This window comes from Chelonia mydas, chromosome 24 (genome assembly GCF_015237465.2).
Source record: "Chelonia mydas isolate rCheMyd1 chromosome 24, rCheMyd1.pri.v2, whole genome shotgun sequence".
Classification (NCBI taxonomy): domain Eukaryota; kingdom Metazoa; phylum Chordata; order Testudines; family Cheloniidae; genus Chelonia; species Chelonia mydas.
The window spans coordinates 237874-257846 of NC_051264.2; the positions used below are offsets into that span (position 1 = coordinate 237874).

A 19973-nucleotide genomic window follows, 5' to 3' on the forward strand; every position below is an offset into this window, starting at 1 on the left:
AATGAGATCAAAAGTTGCCTATTACTCAAAAAAAAAACCCGGGGTGAGATTTGTGGATGGAAAACTGGGTAGGTATATGCTTCCAGTTTTACAGTGGGGCTGTAGGGGAGGAGTGGGTAAGTGCCAGTGATAGGAAAATAATTTTGACATTGGCTATATTTGTTCAGGAGTTTTCAATTGAAAAGGCCTTATAGGACCTACAGTTGCAGGCCTTTAAACCAATAATCAGATTAAATTTTACTAGCCGATACCTAAAAACTATCTCTTGACAGAAGAGAGCTGGTAGGTTCCTTTTGTAGATCAGCGGAGATTTGGGAGTTTTGTCATACCCTCTGAATGTATGTGATGCTCATTGTTTGGCACTTTTGTCTAGAAATAAGCTTTTTATGTTTGCTTTCTGGTCATTAATGATAAGAATATTTCATTAATTTCTTCTTTAAAATAAAAAATAATTTAGTCTATTTTTTGTGTTTCTCTTACAGTGTAAAAGATGTGGCTGCAAGTTGTAGAAGAGATTTTTCTGTGGAACATACCTCTGTAAACCTTCCCTAAAATCCCCTGAAGGCATATACTGCACCTGTGATGGACCCTCAGAATACTGCTATGTTAGGGTTGGGTTCTGATTCCGAAGGTTTTTCTGGGAAAAGCCCCTCTGCAGTCAATACTGACATAGTGATAGGCAAGAGAGAAGTAGATCTAGAGAGTAGCACCAAGGAGGAAGAAGATATTAAGAAGAAGAACTGGGAGGGGAGCAACACTGAGCCTGGGAAGAATGAGGGTCTGACTGATGCACAGCAACAGTTTTCAGTGAAAGAAACAAATTTTTCAGAAGGAAATTTAAAATTGAAAATTGGTCTTCAAGCTAAGAGAACTAAAAAGCCCCCTAAGAACCTGGAGAATTATGTGTGCCGGCCTGCCATAAAAACCACTATCAAGCAACCAAGAAAGGCATCAAAGAGTGGGACAATGACAGATGAGAAGAATGAACATTGTCCTTCAAAACAAGTGAGTAGTGTTTATATACTATTAAATGGTTCCCAACTCCTAGATTAACCTGTGAGGGGTTGTATGTGCTATTGGCCAAGTTACACCCCTGTATAAAATACATATCTGAGGAACAGTCTTCATTCTAAAGTCTGGTTATGGTCAGAGAAGTGACATCTCCCCATTTCATATTTAATATCCACTAGTAATTTCCAGGTCAAGTCAACTCAAAATTACTAATCCAAACAAAGTTTTTCTGTCTCCATCGCAAGATCATGTGGAATGTTGACTGCTTCGTATATCATTACCAGTAATGAAGACTCTGGTCTCAGAATTTAATGGCCGTTCTGTTGATGATGTTTGACTCAGCAGAGAACTCATTTTGCTCTTCATTAACTAGTTTAAGCAGCAAAGAGTCCTGTGGCACCTTAAAGACAAACAGACGTATTGGAGCATAAGCTTTCGTGGGTGAATACCCACTTCGTCGGATGCATGTAGTGGAAATTTCCAGAGACAGGTATAAATATGCAAGCAAGAATCAGGCTAGGGATAATGAGGTTAGTTCAATCAAGGAGGATGAGGCCCTCTTCTAGCAGTTGAGGTGTGAACACCAAAGGAGGAGAAACTGCTTTTGTAGTTGCCTAGCCATTCACAGTCTGTGTTTAATCCTGAGCTGATAGTGTCAAATTTGCAAATGAACTGAAGCTCAGTAGTTTCTCTTTGAATCTGGTCCTGAAGTTTTTGCTGCAGGCTGGCTACCTTTAAATCTGCTATTGTGTGTCCAGCGAGGTTGAAGTGTTCTCCTACAGGTTTTTGTATATTGCCGTTCCTAATATCTGATTTGTGTCCATTTATCCTTTTACATATGGACTGTCCAGTTTGGCCAATGTACATAGCAGAGGGGCATTGCTGGCACATGATGGCATATATTACATTGGTGCACATGCAGGTGAATGAACCGGTGATGGTGTGACTGATCTGGTTAGGTCCTGTGTTGATGTCGCTGGTGTAGATATGTAGGCAGAGTTGGCATCGAGGTTTGGTGGATGGATTGGTTCCCTGGACGCCCCATTATCTCGGGCATTGGCACTCTCACTGAAGGACTGTCCGGATATGTGGACTCTCTACTCAGGCCCTCCGCCACTAGCACTCCCAGCTATCTCCATGACACTGCTGATTTCCTGAGAAAACTACAATGTACTGGTGATCTTCCAGAAAACACCATCCTAACCACCATGGATGTAGAGTATCTCTACACAAACATCCCACACACAGATGGAATACAAGCTGTCAGGAACAGTATCCCTGATGATGCCACAGCACAACTGGTTGCTGAGCTCTGTAACTTTATCCTCACGCACAATTATTTCAAATTTGGTGACAATATATACCTCCAGACCAGTGGCACCGCTATGGGCACCCGCATGGCCCCACAATATACCAACATTTTTATGGCTGACCTGGAACAGCGCTTCCTCAGCTCTCGTCCACTCACGCCCCTTCTCTACCTACGTTACATTGATGACATCTTCATCATCTGGACCCATGGGAAGGAAACCCTGGAAGAATTCCACCACGATTTCAACAGCTTCCACCCCACCATCAACCTCAGTCTGGACCAATCTACACAGGAGGTCCACTTCCTAGACACCACGGTGCAAATAAGTGATGGTCACGTTAACACCACCCTATACCGAAAACCTGCCTACCTTCATGCCTCCAGCTTCCACCCCGGACACCCCACACGATCCATTGTCTACAGCCAAGCGCTTAGGTACAATCGCATTTGCTCCAACCCCTCAGACAGAGACCAACACCTACAGGATCTTCACCAAACATTCTCAAAACTACAATACCCACACAAGGAAATAAGGAAACAGATCAACAGAGCCAGACGTGTACCCAGAAGCCTCCTGCTGCAAGACAAGCCCAAGAAAGAAACCAGCAGAACTCCACTGGCCATCGCATACAGTCCTCAGCTAAAACCTCTCCAACACATCATCAGTGATCTACAACCCATCCTGGACAACAGTTCCTCACTTTCACACGCTTTGGGAGGCAGGCCAGTCCTCACCCACAGACAGCTTGCCAACCTGAAGCATATTCTCACCAGCAACTACACACAACACCATAGTAACTCTAACTCAGGAACCAATCCATGCAACAAACCTCGATGCCAAATCTGCCCAAATATCTACACGAGCAACACGATCACAGGACCTAACCAGATCAGCCACACCATCACCGGTTCATTCACCTACACGTCCACCAATGTCATGTACGCCATCATGTGCCAGCAATGCCCCTCTGCTACGTACATTGGCCAAACTGGACAGTCCCTACGTAAAAGGATAAATGGACACAAATCAGATATTAGGAATGGCAATATACAAAAACCTGTAGGAGAACACTTCAACCTCGCTGGACACACAGTAGCAGATTTAAAGGTAGCCAGCCTGCAGCAAAAACTTCAGGACCAGATTCAAAGAGAAACTACTGAGCTTCAGTTCATTTGCAAATTTGACACTATCAGCTCTGGATTAAACACAGACTGTGAATGGCTAGGCAACTACAAAAGCAGTTTCTCCTCCTTTGGTGTTCACACCTCAACTGCTAGAAGAGGGCCTCATCCTCCTTGATTGAACTAACCTCGTTATCCCTAGCCTGATTCTTGCTTGCATATTTATACCTGTCTCTGGAAATTTCCACTACATGCATCCGACGAAGTGGGTATTCACCCACGAAAGCTTATGCTCCAATACGTCTGTTTGTCTTTAAGGTGCCACAGGACTCTTTGCCCCTTTTACAAATCCAGACTAACACAGCTATCCCTCTGATGATTAACTAATTTGACTTTGTTGTAGTGTTTACAGTAGTAAAGACTAGTTTTTGCTGGTATCCTAAGTGGATGTGACCAGAGTAAGTAGCAGTACCATTTTTAGTCTCTTGCTTCCACTTAGTGACAACTGTGTATTTATACCATGCTCATCACTATAGTAACCGGATTTGTATCCCATACTAAACAATTCTTTTAATGCTTAGCTCCTAGCCATTGATATTGCTACTCATTAGTCAGTGTTTGGAAGGGAAAAAGAACAATGGATCTGATGGAATGAAGACTTACAATGTACTGCTTATAATTCAGTAGCACCCAAAATGTTCTAGGTGTTTTACAAATATGAGAAGACAGCCCCTGCTTCAAGGAACTCTTGTTCTGATAAGATGTGCAACGAGAGCTACGGTAATAGATGGGATAAACAGGATGAGTGGACAAGGGTTACAAAAATAAGTGTGCATGATTACTATCTTTTTTTATGTACACATCTTGTTACAAAATACATTTCCCAATATGCATAACAATTTCTCCAACCAACTAAAATGCTATTCTAGAGCAAAGTGCCCCTTTTCACTGCCTCTCTTTACTGCTTATCTAAGGCCTTGATTCAGCAAAACGTTTCTGTGGTGCCTACATTCTGTTGAAGTTTAAAGTTAAACATGGACTGAAGTACTATGCTGAGTTGAGGGCCAAGTCCCTCCCCTCAAACCAACCCTCCTTAAATACTCCTCTCCCCTTATTACCAACCTCCCTAACTATTCACCCTTCTCTTTATACTCCCTCAGCATCCTACCACCATCTACCCTCACGCCACATGGCAACCCTAGACAATTTATCCTGATAATATGCCACAACTCTTCCTGCCATTCAGCTCCCTTCCTCAACACAAGTCCCCTGCTTTCCACATTGCTGCTGCTCTGGGAAGCTCCCAAGACTGAAGGGTGTTCCATTTCCCTATCCTGTACCCTCCCCAGCTAAGTTGCCTGTATAAACACACAGCCAGCAACATCTATCAGGCAGAACCCACGCACTGGAGGTAGCAGAATAGAACTCTTGGTCATGTGGCATTAAGGACCTGATTTTCTGCTGGCTGACACACACCCTCCCCCATTGATGAGATTGTCACACTTAAGCACATTCTCTACTTTAAGCATTTGTCCTTGCCCTTAAAGAATAGATACAGTGTAATAACAGTAGTGGCTGAAATCTCCTTCCTTCTCCTCCAGACTAAATCACGCAAAGTGTTTCATGTACAAAGCAAAGGCAACATATGTTTTTTTCCACTGTGTTTTGCTGGGCAATATTCATTTGTTTAAACGGTGTGAACCTATTGCATGTCAGAAATTACTTTGTCTCAGGCATATTAAAAACCCCACTGCAAATAGCATAAAACTTTTTTATTTTTTGTCAGGCCCCTTGGATATTCACTGCATGGGAGGAAGTAGGAACAAATTTCACACCGATGTGTACTTCTGTGAATAATTCTAATATTGGATATAACAGGAAAGATAAAAATGGATGACTTTTTAAAAATAAACTCAGATATTTTTACTTAAATAGAATACATTTTTCTTATTTAAAATAAAACTTTTTAAAAATTAAATTTGAAATGATGACAACCTGTGTTAAGGCCTAAATTTACTAACTGTGTTAACTTCAATTTAAAAAAAAATTGTATTGCTTGGATGTTTTTTTCAAGCTTCATGTTTGCTGCTGAAGTTTTAAAGAAAGGCAAACCACTGAAGTGGTGGAAGTCACTGACTAATTACCTGGAACCAGAGTATGTTGAAGTGCTAACCAGCTTTTGACAGCAGTAGCCTTTTCTGCAGTGCAGAGAGAATATTTTCTTCATTTCAGTTTATTCAACTAGGTCAGTTTAGTGACCACTTCAAAGTTGAGACACTGATTGGGAATTGAAAAAGCAGGAAAGGTTATTTTCCTTTTCCAGTATGTGAAGGTGTGAGAGGATCAGATCTATTAGTTCTAAAATCTTGAAGGATAAGATGATCAGAAACAATCAGTACAACTCACTAGTTACAGATAATACTTCCTTTGTTTAATAAATCAGTTAGTTTTAAATGCCAAACATGTTTTGATAAACTTTTTTCCCTTTATGTATCAGAACATTTTAAGGTACTTTTATTTAACTAATAAAAGAAAAAAATTAAAATGCTGTTTTTTATTTCAAATTGAATTGCAATTTCCATCCAAATAGAGCCTGAGACAAATAATAAGTAAAACAATTATCGTCATCTAGTAAATAGGAAATGCGTCATTCATCATTTTCTGACATAATAAAAATGTAAAAATGAGGAATCCTAATGTATATTAAAATTGCTTAAATAAATGTGTTCATCTTCCTGGTTAGCAAAATGAAGTCCCAATTTTAGTGTAAAGACTATATTTTGTTGCAAATCCATGTGGTTTAATGATTACCAATCAATGAGAATCAACCTTTCATTAGGAAGATATCTAAAAAGTACAAATGCAAAACAAGACTAAAATTGATGATTTAAAATAAGGCTTCCTGCTTGCTGATTTAAATCATGATTAAAATGAGGTTTTAAATCAGTTTAATTTGAAGTCGATCTACCCTGGTGTATAATTTCCACATTCCTGAACTCTAGTTGCAGATCCAAGACCATATTGTCGTGCCACTAAAGTTATCACTAAAGCCACTGAAAATACATGCCAAGGAGAATGTAAATGTAGAGTATCTATATATAAATGCCAAACGTTTGTGTGTGTGTGTATATATATATATATTTGAGTTGTTTGAATAAATTACTTATAGTGCACAAAAAGGAGTACTTGTGGCACCTGAGAGACTAACCAATTTATTTGAGCATGAGCTTTCGTGAGCATGCATCCGATGAAGTGAGCTGTAGCTCACAAAAGCTCATGCTCAAATAAATTGGTTAGTCTCTCAGGTGCCACAAGTACTCCTTTTCCTTTTGCGAATACAGACTAACACGGCTGTTACTCTGAAACCTGTCATTATAGTGCACAGTTATGTTAAGTGCTACATAGAAAACACAAGACAGGTGCATGCCCCAAAAATCTAAAAGTCTAAGCGATTGATTTGACAGACAAGTAGGGATAAAATATACCTAGAAGGATAGGGATGAGGAAGAAATTGGGTAACAAAGATGATTCCCAGTTTATCAGTTTAAACAGACATATCTTGATAGTTCCAGATTTTTTTTTTCACTTATATGAAAGTTTCAAGCTTTCATTTTAAATAAAATTTATATTTGTAGACTTTCTGGTTGCAAAAATAGCTACCCAATTGCAATGCAGTGCTGTCTTTCAAGGTCTGGGGACAGACTAGATAATAGCGTTCAAAAATTTGAATTGTCTTTTTCAACGCAATGGGACGATAAATTTGAAAAACAGTGATGGCAAGGTAAATAGTAACATTAATTATTTCACTGCCAATCATTTTAGTGGAAACATCCTACTAACATTTTGTCACCTGTGCTTGGATTTGTTTGAAAAGTCATTCCACAAGAATAAAAATGCAAACTTTAAAGAAGCCTATAATTGAATGTATTCTTGCTCCCCTGCATATAGTAATCGGGGAGGTAGGGGTGGGGTGAGAAAGATAATAGATCATTCTAGGGGGATTTGAAAGAGGCCCAGGAGGAGGGGAAGATCCCAAGCAGGGAATGAACAATCTCAGTGACATAATTGATATATTTGTTGTTTTTTATTTAAAGAAAAAAAAAGAAGAAAAGTTTAAATTAGTTGGTTTTATGTAAATGTTTTCAATGGGAGCTATTTGTTTTTACAGTTTTAAATGTAAAAGCATAAAATGCAGGCCCTGACTTCTCCTTCAAGATGGCTTCCAGGTACAATATTACCTTCTACCCAGGAAGGGCAATGGGCCCGATAACTTCCACTCAAGTGATATACTCTGCTAAATACTTCATTTGGTGCTGAAAAGACCAGGATTAATTATATTTAAAAAGTGACTTAAAATTACTGCATCTCTCTGTCCTTGTGTAGGCTGAGCAGGGTTAGATACATTGGAGCTATATTGGTGGTACCGTTATTGTAAGGGTAGACAAGGCCCCAATACCTGTTAGCAACAGGTGCAGCTGTGATGGTATTGATAACAGTTTAACTGCTATAAGTTCCTTTACAGTCTTGTGTCTCGCATTTTGATGGGGGAAGACTTCCCCGTCATAATCCATAAAACCACCGCCTTATCCTCTTTCAAGTCCTTCCATCAGATTCTTCTCTACTATAATAACTACAGAACACTGCCATCTGACTATATCTAACTAGATGGTGAGCTGAGACTAATATTTATTATGCAAAACACATTAGTTTTTCTGCTTTTCCTCACCCCACCCCCAAAATGTTTCAACTACGTGCTATGTCTTGTCAGAAACCTAGACTATAAGCACTCTGGGACAGATATTGTCTTTTTACTACATATTTGCACAGCACCTAGCACAAAGGGTCTCTTATCCTTTATTGGGATCCTTAGGTACAACTATAATATAAAGAATAAATAATAAAATGCTAATGGAGGCAGGAATAAACTGTTTTTAACACTGTCAAGAAGAGTTACTCCAAACACATGTACTTTGCATTGTGAAAAAATAAGATGCAGTAGTAAGAAAAGGTACAAGATTCTCAAGCCTTGTCTGTGCTATGGAAAAATCTTTTGGCATTTTTAACAGCGTGTTGATTATACCCAGGGTTTACAGACAGGTCGGTGGTTGCTTCTTGGCAACAGTCCCTAAATTCTGTGGCAACATTAATTTATTTTGTTACCATGAAATACTCTTCATTTGCATCCCTTCCACTCCCATACAAATAGACAAAGTTCATGGCTCATAGTTGAAAATACTTCAGTGTAAAATTCACTATGATTTTCTTCCACAGTTTTTATTTTTTGATAATGGAGTTTTTTGCTGTGCACTTCAGGTGGCTTGGCTCCATTCCCCAGGCCTGCATTCCCATGTTGTTGTCGTCCAGGTGAACTGGCTCAAAATGTCCTTCCTCCATGTGTGCCAGAGAAGGAAGGAACTTGTAGGTGGCTTCAGTGGCTCATCACCCTGGTTCTTTGACTGTTGTACAGTTTAAAAAGAAAAAAAAAAAAGCTAGGGCTTGTCTACACTATGCAGCTTTTAGCAACAAGGCTGTGTCCACACAGTCTTGTCCCTAAAAGTCAGAGTGTGTAAACGCGCTCTGTCGGTAGTACTTCCAGAGTGCTCCTGCCGACAAAGCCGTGTTCACGCTGCCACTTGCGTCGGCAAAACTTTTGTCTTTCATGGGGGGGTTGGGGGGAGCTTTTTAAAGTACCTGTGAAAGACAACAGTTTTGTCAACAACGTTGCAGTGTAGACAAGCCTCTAGACAGTGAGAGAGTACATAGGTGGAGAGTCAAATCAGAAGGATTGCAGAGACCACTACTAAGGAAGAAAGAGGCATCCTACATAAAATGTGTCTGGCATGCTCTTAAAGCTCTGCCTTTGGATATCACCTTTCTCCACACGTTAGACTGGATCATCCAGTGCATTTGATCTAACATCCCTCAGGTTTAATTGCTGTGGGTTGAAGAGGGTGCATTTTCTATGAGGTGTGGAATTTGCTCCCACCTCAGTTCATCATAGGCTGAATCTGTGGATCTTCAGGTCGTGCTGCAAGGCCTATTTGTTCTCTAGGCTTTTCCTTGGAAAAGGGCTACATTTTGATGAGAAGTGGCTTATTTAAGAGTTTTGAGGTGAGTTGGTAGAATTTAAAGATTTGTTTGAATTTATTTTTTTAAAAACTTGTACACCCAGAGCTTCAGGTGTATTTTTAAAACGAAAAAGAAAACAGTAAAAATGGAATAAATAAAATACATCTCTGAAAATTAAGGGCTTGAAGTGAATGTCTTCATTTTAATATTGTTTTAATTCAAACTAATTTTGATGCTAACACCTTGCCCCTTTCCAATTTATTCCAAACATCATGTTAGATATCAAATTACCACAAAATTAGGAATGCACACTAATGACAATGGACATGGGATGAAAATCTAAACACCGTGAAAGCCTGTCTTGAGCACTTTCCATCCTATGTCAGAGACCTGAGAGGGTCTGTCTCTTCAACACTTGGCAACACTTTGTTTGGCTTGTCATTCCTATAAAGTAGTATTGAAATTAAACAGAACATTTCCTGCCATGCTAAGCCACATTAAAATAGTGTGTGGAAGACCTTTTTTTATTGTTAAACATGGAAATGTGTGTCCCTTTAAGTTAAACCATTGGACGTAAACAGCAGTGTGCCCTTCCCAGTTGTTCTCCAGAGCAGATAAGAACCATTTTTCTTTATTTCTCTGGCTTCCAAAGGATTTTTTTTTAAATGGAGCTTGTGCTTTTTGTCCTTCTACAATAGGTAAAGGTCTAAACCCTTTTTTATAATGTCTGTCTGCCTTTTTATTAACATTAGAAATATAAGGAATGTGTACAGTGTTGTAGCTCCATCGGTCCCAGGATATTAGAGAGAGAAGGTGTGTGAGGTAATATCTGTTGGTGAGAGACAAACTTTTGAGCTGCACAGAGCTATTCTTCAGGTCTGGGTCCAATACAAAAGATATTACCTCATCTACCTTGTCTTTCAAATATAATGTAATTTACGTTCTAGTCTTTCCTTTGTTTTGCTAAAAAAATGTGTTGGTCATAAGATGTACGTTGGTAGTTTTTACACCTTAATTGAAACAGTGGAAGTGCTGAATCTTTATCAAAGGCTTTCTTTCTCTAGAATTTTTAGCACTTAAAGTTAAGTAAAGGAAAACAAAAACAATACAGAGTTTTAGATTGCCTAACTAAAAATTTCTTCCCCTCTTTTCCCTCTCAATTACTTAATGTTCACTCTCTGCTCTAGTTTTCCAGTAAACATAGATATGTCTTCACTGCATAATTAGCTCAAGGTATATCTTGAGGGTTACCCCTAGCCAGACGCACATTCTCACACACACACAAATTGCTAGCTCAAATTAAGTGCAGCGTTAAGCTCAAGGTAGCTAGCTTGTTGGATGTGGGGGTGGTGTTTGAAGCTTGAATGCTGCTGAAGATTGTGAGGACTCAACTGTAGAGTTTTCCAGCTTAGGCAAAACCTGAAATTTTAAAGTGTTTAAAAAACAAAACAAAAAAACACTTTCAAAAGTCATCATTATGCATTCTAAGGAAGCAAAAAAGAAAACCTATCCAGGTTTTTCCCTTTCAAGTCCATCCCTGCTGTGTTTACTTGTAACTCATCTGCAAATAAAGGCAAATCTTACAATTTTGTTTAAATGTCTAATTTCATACTGCTGAGGAATTGGGTATGAAGACATGTTATAAACATTCTTCCCATATAAAGAGCTGGTGTTCTGAGATACGACAGTAAAACCTCAGAGTTATGAACACCAGAGTTACAAAGTGACCAGTCAACCACACACCTCATATGAAGCTGGAAGTACGCAATCAGGCAGCAGCAGAGACAAGAGACACACACAAAAAAGCAAATTATAGTATAGTACTGTGTTAAATTTAATCCCCCCCACCCTTTTTTAAAAGTAGTTTACATTTTTTTTGACAAGGTAAGGAAACTGTTGTGTTTGTTTCATTTAAATTAAGATGGTTAAAAGCATTTTTCTTCTGCATACTAAAGTTTCAAAGCTGTATTAAGTCAATGTTCAGTTGTAAACTTTTGAAAGAACATCCATAATGTTTTGTTCAGAGTTATGAACGTTTCAGAGTTACGAACAACCTCAATTCCCAAAGGTTCGTAACTCTGAGTTCTACTGCAGTGGTCTCCAAAGTGGGGTGCGCGCAAGACCATCCGTGGGGGTGCGCGGTAGGCAGAGCTCCTGAACCTTTGATTTTTTGGTGGCACACCTGCAGCAGGTTTTTTTTTTTTTTTTTCCTTCCCCAGAGCTGGCCCTGGGGTGCGTGATTCAAAAAGTTTGGAGACCTCTGTTCTACTGTATTAGATTATGCTTGGATAAAGTGTCCTTGTTGAGTCCTTTTTGTTCTGTCAGCTATCTTACATACAGTTGACCACAAAGTGGACTGTAACAGGTGGCTGGAGGCTTTCCTTAGTCCTGAGATTCTAGGTGGTAGTTTGGGCAGTTGCTCTTTATCCTGAGATCTCTTTTCATGGGTGGTTCTGCAGCATTTCATGCTGTTCATTCCTGTTGAATGTTTATATGAAATTACTAAGAAGGTTAGCATGGAATCATGGACTATGGTGTCTTTTAATATGCTGAAGGCATCAGACTCTGCATCTCCATCTCATCTGAACTGGCTGACACTGGAACAAATGACCTGAGGTCTAAATTAAATTGTTGGATGAGGGCCAGTTCACTGAGGCTCAACCCTGACAAGACTGAGATAACATTAGTAGTTTGGGGAAAGCAACATGAAGAGTTGTCAAAGATTACATCTGCACCCCTGATTGAGAGGGTGTGGCAGCTATTTGTTACAGTAGCGGTGACCAAGAATTTATTCTGTTCTTGACAAGATGAGTGCTACAGTTTTTCATATGTAGCCCTTGCTATAGTCATCGATGCTTCAATGGACCTATATTGTGAGGGCATATGTAAGCTTAAGATACCACACATTTTTATTAAGCCATATGCCACTCAGCACATTGCATGAGTTCTATGTAATCTATATTCAGTTACTTTTTGGGTGGAGTTGAAGGTACTGATTTTTAAGTGGACCTAGTCGCTTGAGAGAGTGCCTCTGTCTGTGAGTGGTACTGTTGCATTTGTGAGCAGTAGAGGCTCTTGAGCTACAACTCTTGTTCAAATGGAAGAAGGATGTTGGCAGGGCTTTCTGTATGTGGAGGTCTTTGGCTCTGGAATTCACCTGCTTGGTTTACCAAAGCCCACATTTGTAAAATTTCTAGGCATATTTCAAAGCCTGTGTATTTTTCTAGGCATTAGGTGACAAGGGTGGACTGAAAGTGGGGGGCAGTGAGATGAGGTTACTGTCATTGTTTTCTGTTTGCCACTACAGGCCTCCATAATAATAGCTTTCTGATGTTTACCATATTCCTATAAAAATTTGTTTGTTTTGAATTAAATTTGATCAACACTGTTTCCTTACAACAACACAAATATTTAAAAGTATGGAAATCATAAGCAACACAATTCCAATGTCCAATATTCAGCAACACAATAAGACCTTTATATGGCAATGTTACAACTTTGTAGTTTGTTTGCTCTCAGTGTAGTGATTTAAAAGTAGTGAACTAACGTGTGTCCACATGACTTTGTTATGGCATTTCCATTGTTGATCATTGCATCCACATAGCTCGGCAGCAGCGTCCATTAGCCATTCAGCATTACTGGGCAAATATCGCATGATGCACTGTTCTGCTGCTTTGCTCTGGTTTTTGTCTTGTGGGGCATACCAGAAACTATAGGACATGTGGAATTTGAGGTCCAACTAACAAACTTGCATGATTCCTCTCTTGTCATCCATTCCATTTTGCCAGCACCATTTTCAGACTGATGTCAGGCAGCATGGAGGATCCAGTGCTGAGCACCATGATCATGACAGTCATTAATATGAACAGAATGATGTACATGCATTCTGAGTTGCTCAGGTGGATCAATTTGGCTCTCCAGCTTTAAAAGAGCCGTTGATGCTGCAGTGGTATGGCTAATGGTAGAGGATGAAATTGAGCATTTGCTTCTGCAGAGCATATACCTGGAGCACCTGTACTCAGTGGAACATCACTTCTGGGCTCGGCCAACTATCAGTGACTGGTGGGAAAGCATAGTGATGCAGAACTGGAATGACTAGCAATAGTGACATAACTTGCTGCAATTTCCCTAGGAATCTGTGCAGAATTCACCTCTGAGTTGCAGTGGCAGAAGACTAACATGAGCTCTCCTTAATATGGAGAAGCATGTTGCCATCATCATCTGGAAGACTGCCACTCCCAGTTACTACTGGTTGGTAGGGAATCCAGTTTGATGTGGGTAAATCAACTGTTGGGGGTGCTGTTGTGGAGGTTTGCAATGCTATGAGGAGAGTGCTGTTATGTTATGTCAAAGCGTGGCAGTGCACAGGAGGTTATTGATGTATTTGCACAGATGGGATTCCCAAACTGTATTCGGTTTGTTGATGAGATACACATTCCTATTCTTTGCACCCCGCTCCAGACCAAAGACTTGATTAACAGGCAGGGGTATTTCTTCATGGTACGGCAGACTTGCTTGATCATTGTGGAAGATTCACCAGTATTAATGTGGAGTGATCTGGAAAGGTCCATAATGCAAAAATATTTTAAAATTCATGCCTGTCGTCTTGAATAAGCAAGGGAACTTTTGTTCATCAGAACACTGAACATTATGGAGTTATGCTTCTTCCTGTCATTCAGCTTACCTTCTGAAACGGCTGGACGAGTTTAGCTGTACATGAATTACTTTTTTAAGTTGTTAGAAAATTGCATTGGAATGGGGGGGGGCTGGAGGGGGGGGAGTGACAGTGCTTCTTTGTAACAGTTTAGCGGGAGCAGTGCTTCTTGTGGACTTTCCAGGTGCCCTGACATGGCTGCTGGTTTCCTGGCAGGGGGGAGAAGTCTCCACCTCTGCGGCCCACTGTAGCAGGTCTCTGTCACACCAGTTAATTGTCCCTTCAGTCTTATCCCCAGTGTGGGAGTTGGAGGGGCTAAGCCCTAAAAAATCCTGAAATAAAAGGCAAACCCAATTCAATACTGGGCCATCCCCCATCCTTCCAATGAGGTACCCCTCTATCACCCTTCAGACTCGTCTCCCAGACAGTCTCTTATTTATGCATCACTCACTCTTGGTCTAACTGCTCCTCCCTAGTGACTGCTCCGGTTAGCAGGTCCATCCATCTGAAACTCTGCAAGCGAAGTTCCTTCAGGCAGAGAGGCAGAGCTCTGTCTTCTTTCTTGGCCAGCCCTCCCTCAGATGAGCCAGGCTCTCTCCTTTTATTCCCACTCCATGCTTGGCATTGGCTGCAGGCATAGTGGGGGTGGGGCCAACTGGGCCCATACACTCCTCTTAACCCCGACTCTGCTGGTGTGGGGCCTCTGCCCGATCACATTCTTCAATAAAAATAAAGACAAACAAAGAACATAGTGCAAACTTTTAATAACACCGTTGTTAAGGTATTGCAACACTAAGGAGTGGTCCAAAAGTCCTGAAGGTCGTGTGAGTGAAAGGATTCTCATTCTCCATCTCCTGCAGGGTTCAATGTAGAGGGAAGGACCTGTAATTAGGTTGATTGAAATGACTGTCCCTGTATGGTGTATTCTCCACTCTGTGTGATGTTGGAATGTTGAGGTATAGTGCTTGATCTTTGCATCAAAAGATGCTTCATCGCAGCTGGCTGTGTCTGCATTGACTGCATCATGTCCCTCTCCAGGGCCATGTGCTCCAGAAAACTTTCCCTGCACAACTCTGCCTTCATCATGGCCCTCTGTTTTGATGAAGGGAATACTTAATGGAAGAGATCGTTTATATCATTTTGTTTTTCTGACAGCCTCTCTGTGGGTGACAACTTCCCTCTTTGTACAATTACAGATGTTAAGGGAAATCAGAAAAAAACACGGGAGTGGAACAATAAGTACCTGGTAGTCTCAAAGCCAACACTGATAAAATTTCTTTTCCCACAATTTTGGAATGCCATTCCCATCAGCTCTTCCCACTCTGTGATTCCTTTTAAGATGGTTTTCAAACTTATTTCACAATATTCGAGGCGTCTGGCATTATATTTAGTTTTCAGGGGTGCCTGAAATTTGTAGGGTGGGTGCCTGGAGGTATATTTTCATTTTTTATAGTTTGCTTGTGGACTGTAGGGTCAATGGCCGGGTGTATGTTTTCTGTTTTTAGATGGATGGGGGCAGGTTAGTAATTGCATGTGGACCTCTGCAGGCTGTCTTTATCTTGAATGACATCGTGTTTAGCCAAATCACCAGGAGACAGAGAAAGTTCCTGTTCCAAAAGGCAGTGGGCAAAAGGAGAAGATATGCATCGCTGCCATTTAAATGGATGGTTTCTCTGCAGCGGGTGCAGGATTGGAAGGGAACAAACATACTATTTGGGGAGCCCTAATAGAGCTGCTTTGCCAGGCAGTGTTTGAGCAAAAATTGAACACTATCTTTTTGTCTTGAATTCTCTTTTATTACTCCTTTAGATCGGCTTAAAGTGTACTGCAAAATAATAGAATTCTGCTTTAAGTACTCTTTATCCAAATATATCACTTTACAATATCTGCGTTTTGAATGTCTCAGTAGCCTGATTTGAGGCATTTACCTCTGAACTCTATGAAGTTCAGTAACACCTGAGTGCATTAATGAGACATGAATCACTGTACCTTTTCTCTTTTTTTGTTTGTTTGTTTGTGGGGCTACACTAAAGATGCTTTATATGTAGTATGTTTCCTTTCTTAACACCTTGGTGCCAACGTCCTGAGCAAGGGAGGCCTGGGGTGGAGGAAAGGGAGAGCAAGCAGAAAAAGTCTCAGTAAAATTGTCAGACACCTAGACACCTTTGTTGCGCAAAAGTCAACATGACTTCTGTAAAGGGAGATCATGTCTTACTAATCTATTAGAGTTCTTTGAGGGGGTCAACAAACATGTGGACAAGGGGGATCCAGTGGACATAGTGTACTTAAATTTCCAGAAAGCCTTTGACAGGGTCCCTCACCAAAGGTTCTTATGTAAATTAAGTTGTCATGGGATTAGAGAGAAGATCCCTTCGTGGAATGAGAACTGGTTAAAAGACACGGAATAAAGGGTAGGAATAAATGGTAAATTTTCAGAATGGAGAGGGGAAACTAGTGGTGTTCCCCAAGAGTCAGTCCTAGGACCAATCCTATTCAGCTTATTCATAAATGATCTGGAGAAAGGGATAAACAGTGAGGTGACAAAGTTTGCAGATGGTACTAAACTGCTCAAGATAGTTAAGACCAAAGCAGACTGTGAAGAACTTCAAAAAGATCTCACAAAACTAAGTGATTGGACAACAAAATGGCAAATGAAATTTAATGTGGATAAATCTAAAGTAATGCACATTGGAAATATAACCCCAACTATACATACAATATGATGGGGGCTAATTTAGCTACAACTATTTAGGAGAAAGATCTTGGAGTCATAGCAGATAGTTCTCTGAAAACGTCCACGCAATGTGGAGCGGCAGTCAAAAAAGCAAACTGGATGTTAGGAACCATTTAAAAAGGGATAGAGAATAAAACGGAAAATATCTTATTGCCCTTCTATAAATCCATGGTACGCCCACATCTCAAAAAAGATATACTGGCATTAGAAAAGGTTCAGAAAAGGGCAACTAAAATGATTAGGGGTTTGGAGCGGGTCCCATACGAGGAGAGATTAAAGAGGCTAGGGCTTTTCAGTTTGGAAAAAAGGAGACTAAGGGGGGATATGATAGAGATATATAAAATCATGAGTGGTGTGAAGAAAGTGAATAAGGAAAAGTTATTTACTTGTTCCCATAATAGAAGAACTAGGGGCCACCAAATGAAATTAATAGGTAGCAGGTTTAAAACAAATAAAAGGAAGTTCTTCTTCATGCAGCGCACAATCAGCCTGTGGAACTCCTTGCCTGAGGAGGTTGTGAAGGCTAGGACTATAACAGGGTTTGAAAGAGAACTGGATAAATTCATGGAGGTTAAGTCCATTAATGGCAATTAGCCAGGATAGGTAAGGAATGGTGTCCCTAGCCTCTGTTTGTCAGAGGGTGGAAATGGATTTCAGGAGAGAGATCACTTGATCATTACCTGTTGGGTTCACTCCCTCTGGGGCACCTGGCATTGGCCACTGTCGGTAGACAGGATACTGGGCTGGATGGACCTTTGGTCTGACCCAGTATGGACATTCTTGTGTTCTTAATGGGGTTTTCTTCTATGCGGAAAAGGTACTGGTGGCTGTAGGGTTAGATACAAAAGAGAATTAAAAAAATGAAGTTTCAGTGGCACAGCTGCCCTGGACAGCATATTGGGAGGGAGTGTGTTTAAATGCATAGCAAGTGGAGAGGGTCTTCTAACTCTGCCCGAGTTGGTGCTGAAAATCCCATACCAGGAAAAAGTAGTTGTATTATAGTACAACACAATTCTTAGTGGCACAGCTTTCCTCTGCAGCAGTTTCAGGCAGGGTGATGGTAGAGTTCTCCTCCACAGAGATTTCAATATGGCTGTCTGCACTGGATTCTTGTGCGTTGTCTGTATCAAGCGAGTCCTGTAGTTCTTGGCTACCATAATAAATCTCCTCCTGGTTGGACAGCATGGCGTTCTTGAGGTCAAGCAAGTAGTTGGCGGTATTACTGGGCACTTGCCATGTGGTGTGGGGTGCTATCTGTCACATCAGCTTTATGTTCAGTGGTGGCATTGCTTTCAAAAATGTGGTGCAATTCCTCGTAATATGGGCAGGTAGCAGTGGCATTACTAGAGGTCCTGGTCCCTTATCTTCAGGTACTTATTCCAGACCTCCTTTGCTTTGTCTTGGCACTGGAACCAGCTCTGACAGTGCTCGTTCACCTTTGTTTTCTCTGACTGTGCCTTATAAATGTCTGCTTTACAATGAAGCTTACTCAGATGGAACTGGATATGTATGTCTCTAAAGAGTCCAATCAAGTCTAGGACCTCTGCCTGTGCCCACATGGAAGCATGAGGGCAGCATGGCTGCTATCATCAGTATGTGATCTCACTACTGTCTGGTATTGAAAAGGAGCATTCCTGTCTGCCTGCCAGCATTTAAACAGAGATATTTTACAATAAGGCAAGATGCCCCTGGAGCAGTGGAGAGCCCAGGTACAAGACAGGTCAATCAATGTAGGTGTGAAGTAGTGCAGTTTGGGATACTAGCTGGAGGACTGCCAACAGCACAGTAGTTAGAAATTGGTCCACAAACTTCAGAGCAAATGAAGTGACTGCAAAGCATCTGAAGAAGTGGGGTTTTTACCCACGAAAGCTTATGCCCAAATAAATCTGTTAGTCTTTAAGGTGCCATCGGACTCCTTGTTGTTTTTGCAAAGTGGAGTTACTCTTGTTCCAAGGAGGAGTACTTACTGCGACCTAAGATGCTAAATAAATCGCTTTGAAAACCATTTTTGTGTGGACACAAGGTGCTGTAGTATAGCTATTTACTACAGCAATGGAAGGGGTTTTTCATCAGTGTAGTAAGTCCACTCCCTTGAGGGTTGGTAATTAGATCGATGGAAGAATTCTTCCCTTTGACCTAATGGTACATACACCATGACTCACTTAAGAGATGTAGTTAAATCGACCTAGGTCGATTTTTCGCATCTCTGAGTGACCAAACCTAGTTCAACCAAAGTTTTAGGTGTAGACCAGACCAAGGCCTAATACTCGTAACGCACACACTCAGTCTTAATTCAACAATGCCATCCCCTTCAGTGCACTCAAAGAAGTGAAAATTGCTCTTAACTTTTATCTTCTAATGCTACATGTAATAACGTAATGACAACTATAGTTTTAAAATTTCAGTTTTAGCATTTTCACCTATGATGCTGAGAATAGAAAGGTGACTTACATACTCAGAATTTCTTTTTTCAAAAGCAAACTTCTATATATTTGACTTTAAATCAGAATTATATGTAATACATATTAGAAAAAAACAAATATTGAAGTGTACACAACACACCTACAGAAATGCAGAATGTAAGAGAAATTGAAACTATCAGCAGATTCAGGAAGTAAATACTGTGTTGCTTTACACTTAGGTTTTCTTCACAAACATGACTATAAACATTTTAAAATGAAAATTTATATTCTTGAAGCAACCATTTGACAAATATTTGACAATGAAAATATTAGTTGGCTATCACTGTAACATGGCTAGAAATAGTTATTCATACTGTTAATAAAATATGAACACATTAAAGAGTACCCTGTGTCTTTTATCTTGCTACAATACCTAAATTAGTCTTTTTTGCATATTGGAAATGAGAAATATTTTTTTTCTTGGGATCTTGTTGGGGTTATCTAAAGTGATTATAACTCATAAACTAACATTTACTTGAAAATTCTCAGAAATCATTTTGAACAGTTAGAATAAATGTTGTAAATTTGGACTGGGTACACTTTATTACTCATTCATAGGGGGTTTAATCTCTGCTTTAAATTCTGATCTCAGTCCAACCTTCAATTATG

At 40.3% G+C, this 19973-nt stretch overlaps 1 protein-coding gene across 4 annotated transcripts in view; it reads left to right on the plus strand.

Annotated features, from left to right (window-relative positions):
* Positions 1–19973, plus strand: part of ASH1L (ASH1 like histone lysine methyltransferase) — a 150316-nt gene that overhangs the window by 26456 nt on the left and 103887 nt on the right. For all 4 annotated transcript variants that reach the window (XM_043535000.1, XM_037883017.2, XM_037883020.2 and 1 more), the window contains exon 2: positions 483–1005. In XM_043535000.1, coding sequence (XP_043390935.1) covers positions 583–1005 — 423 coding nt within the window. In that variant the 5' untranslated portion in view covers positions 483–582. The remainder of the gene's footprint in view (positions 1–482; positions 1006–19973) is intronic.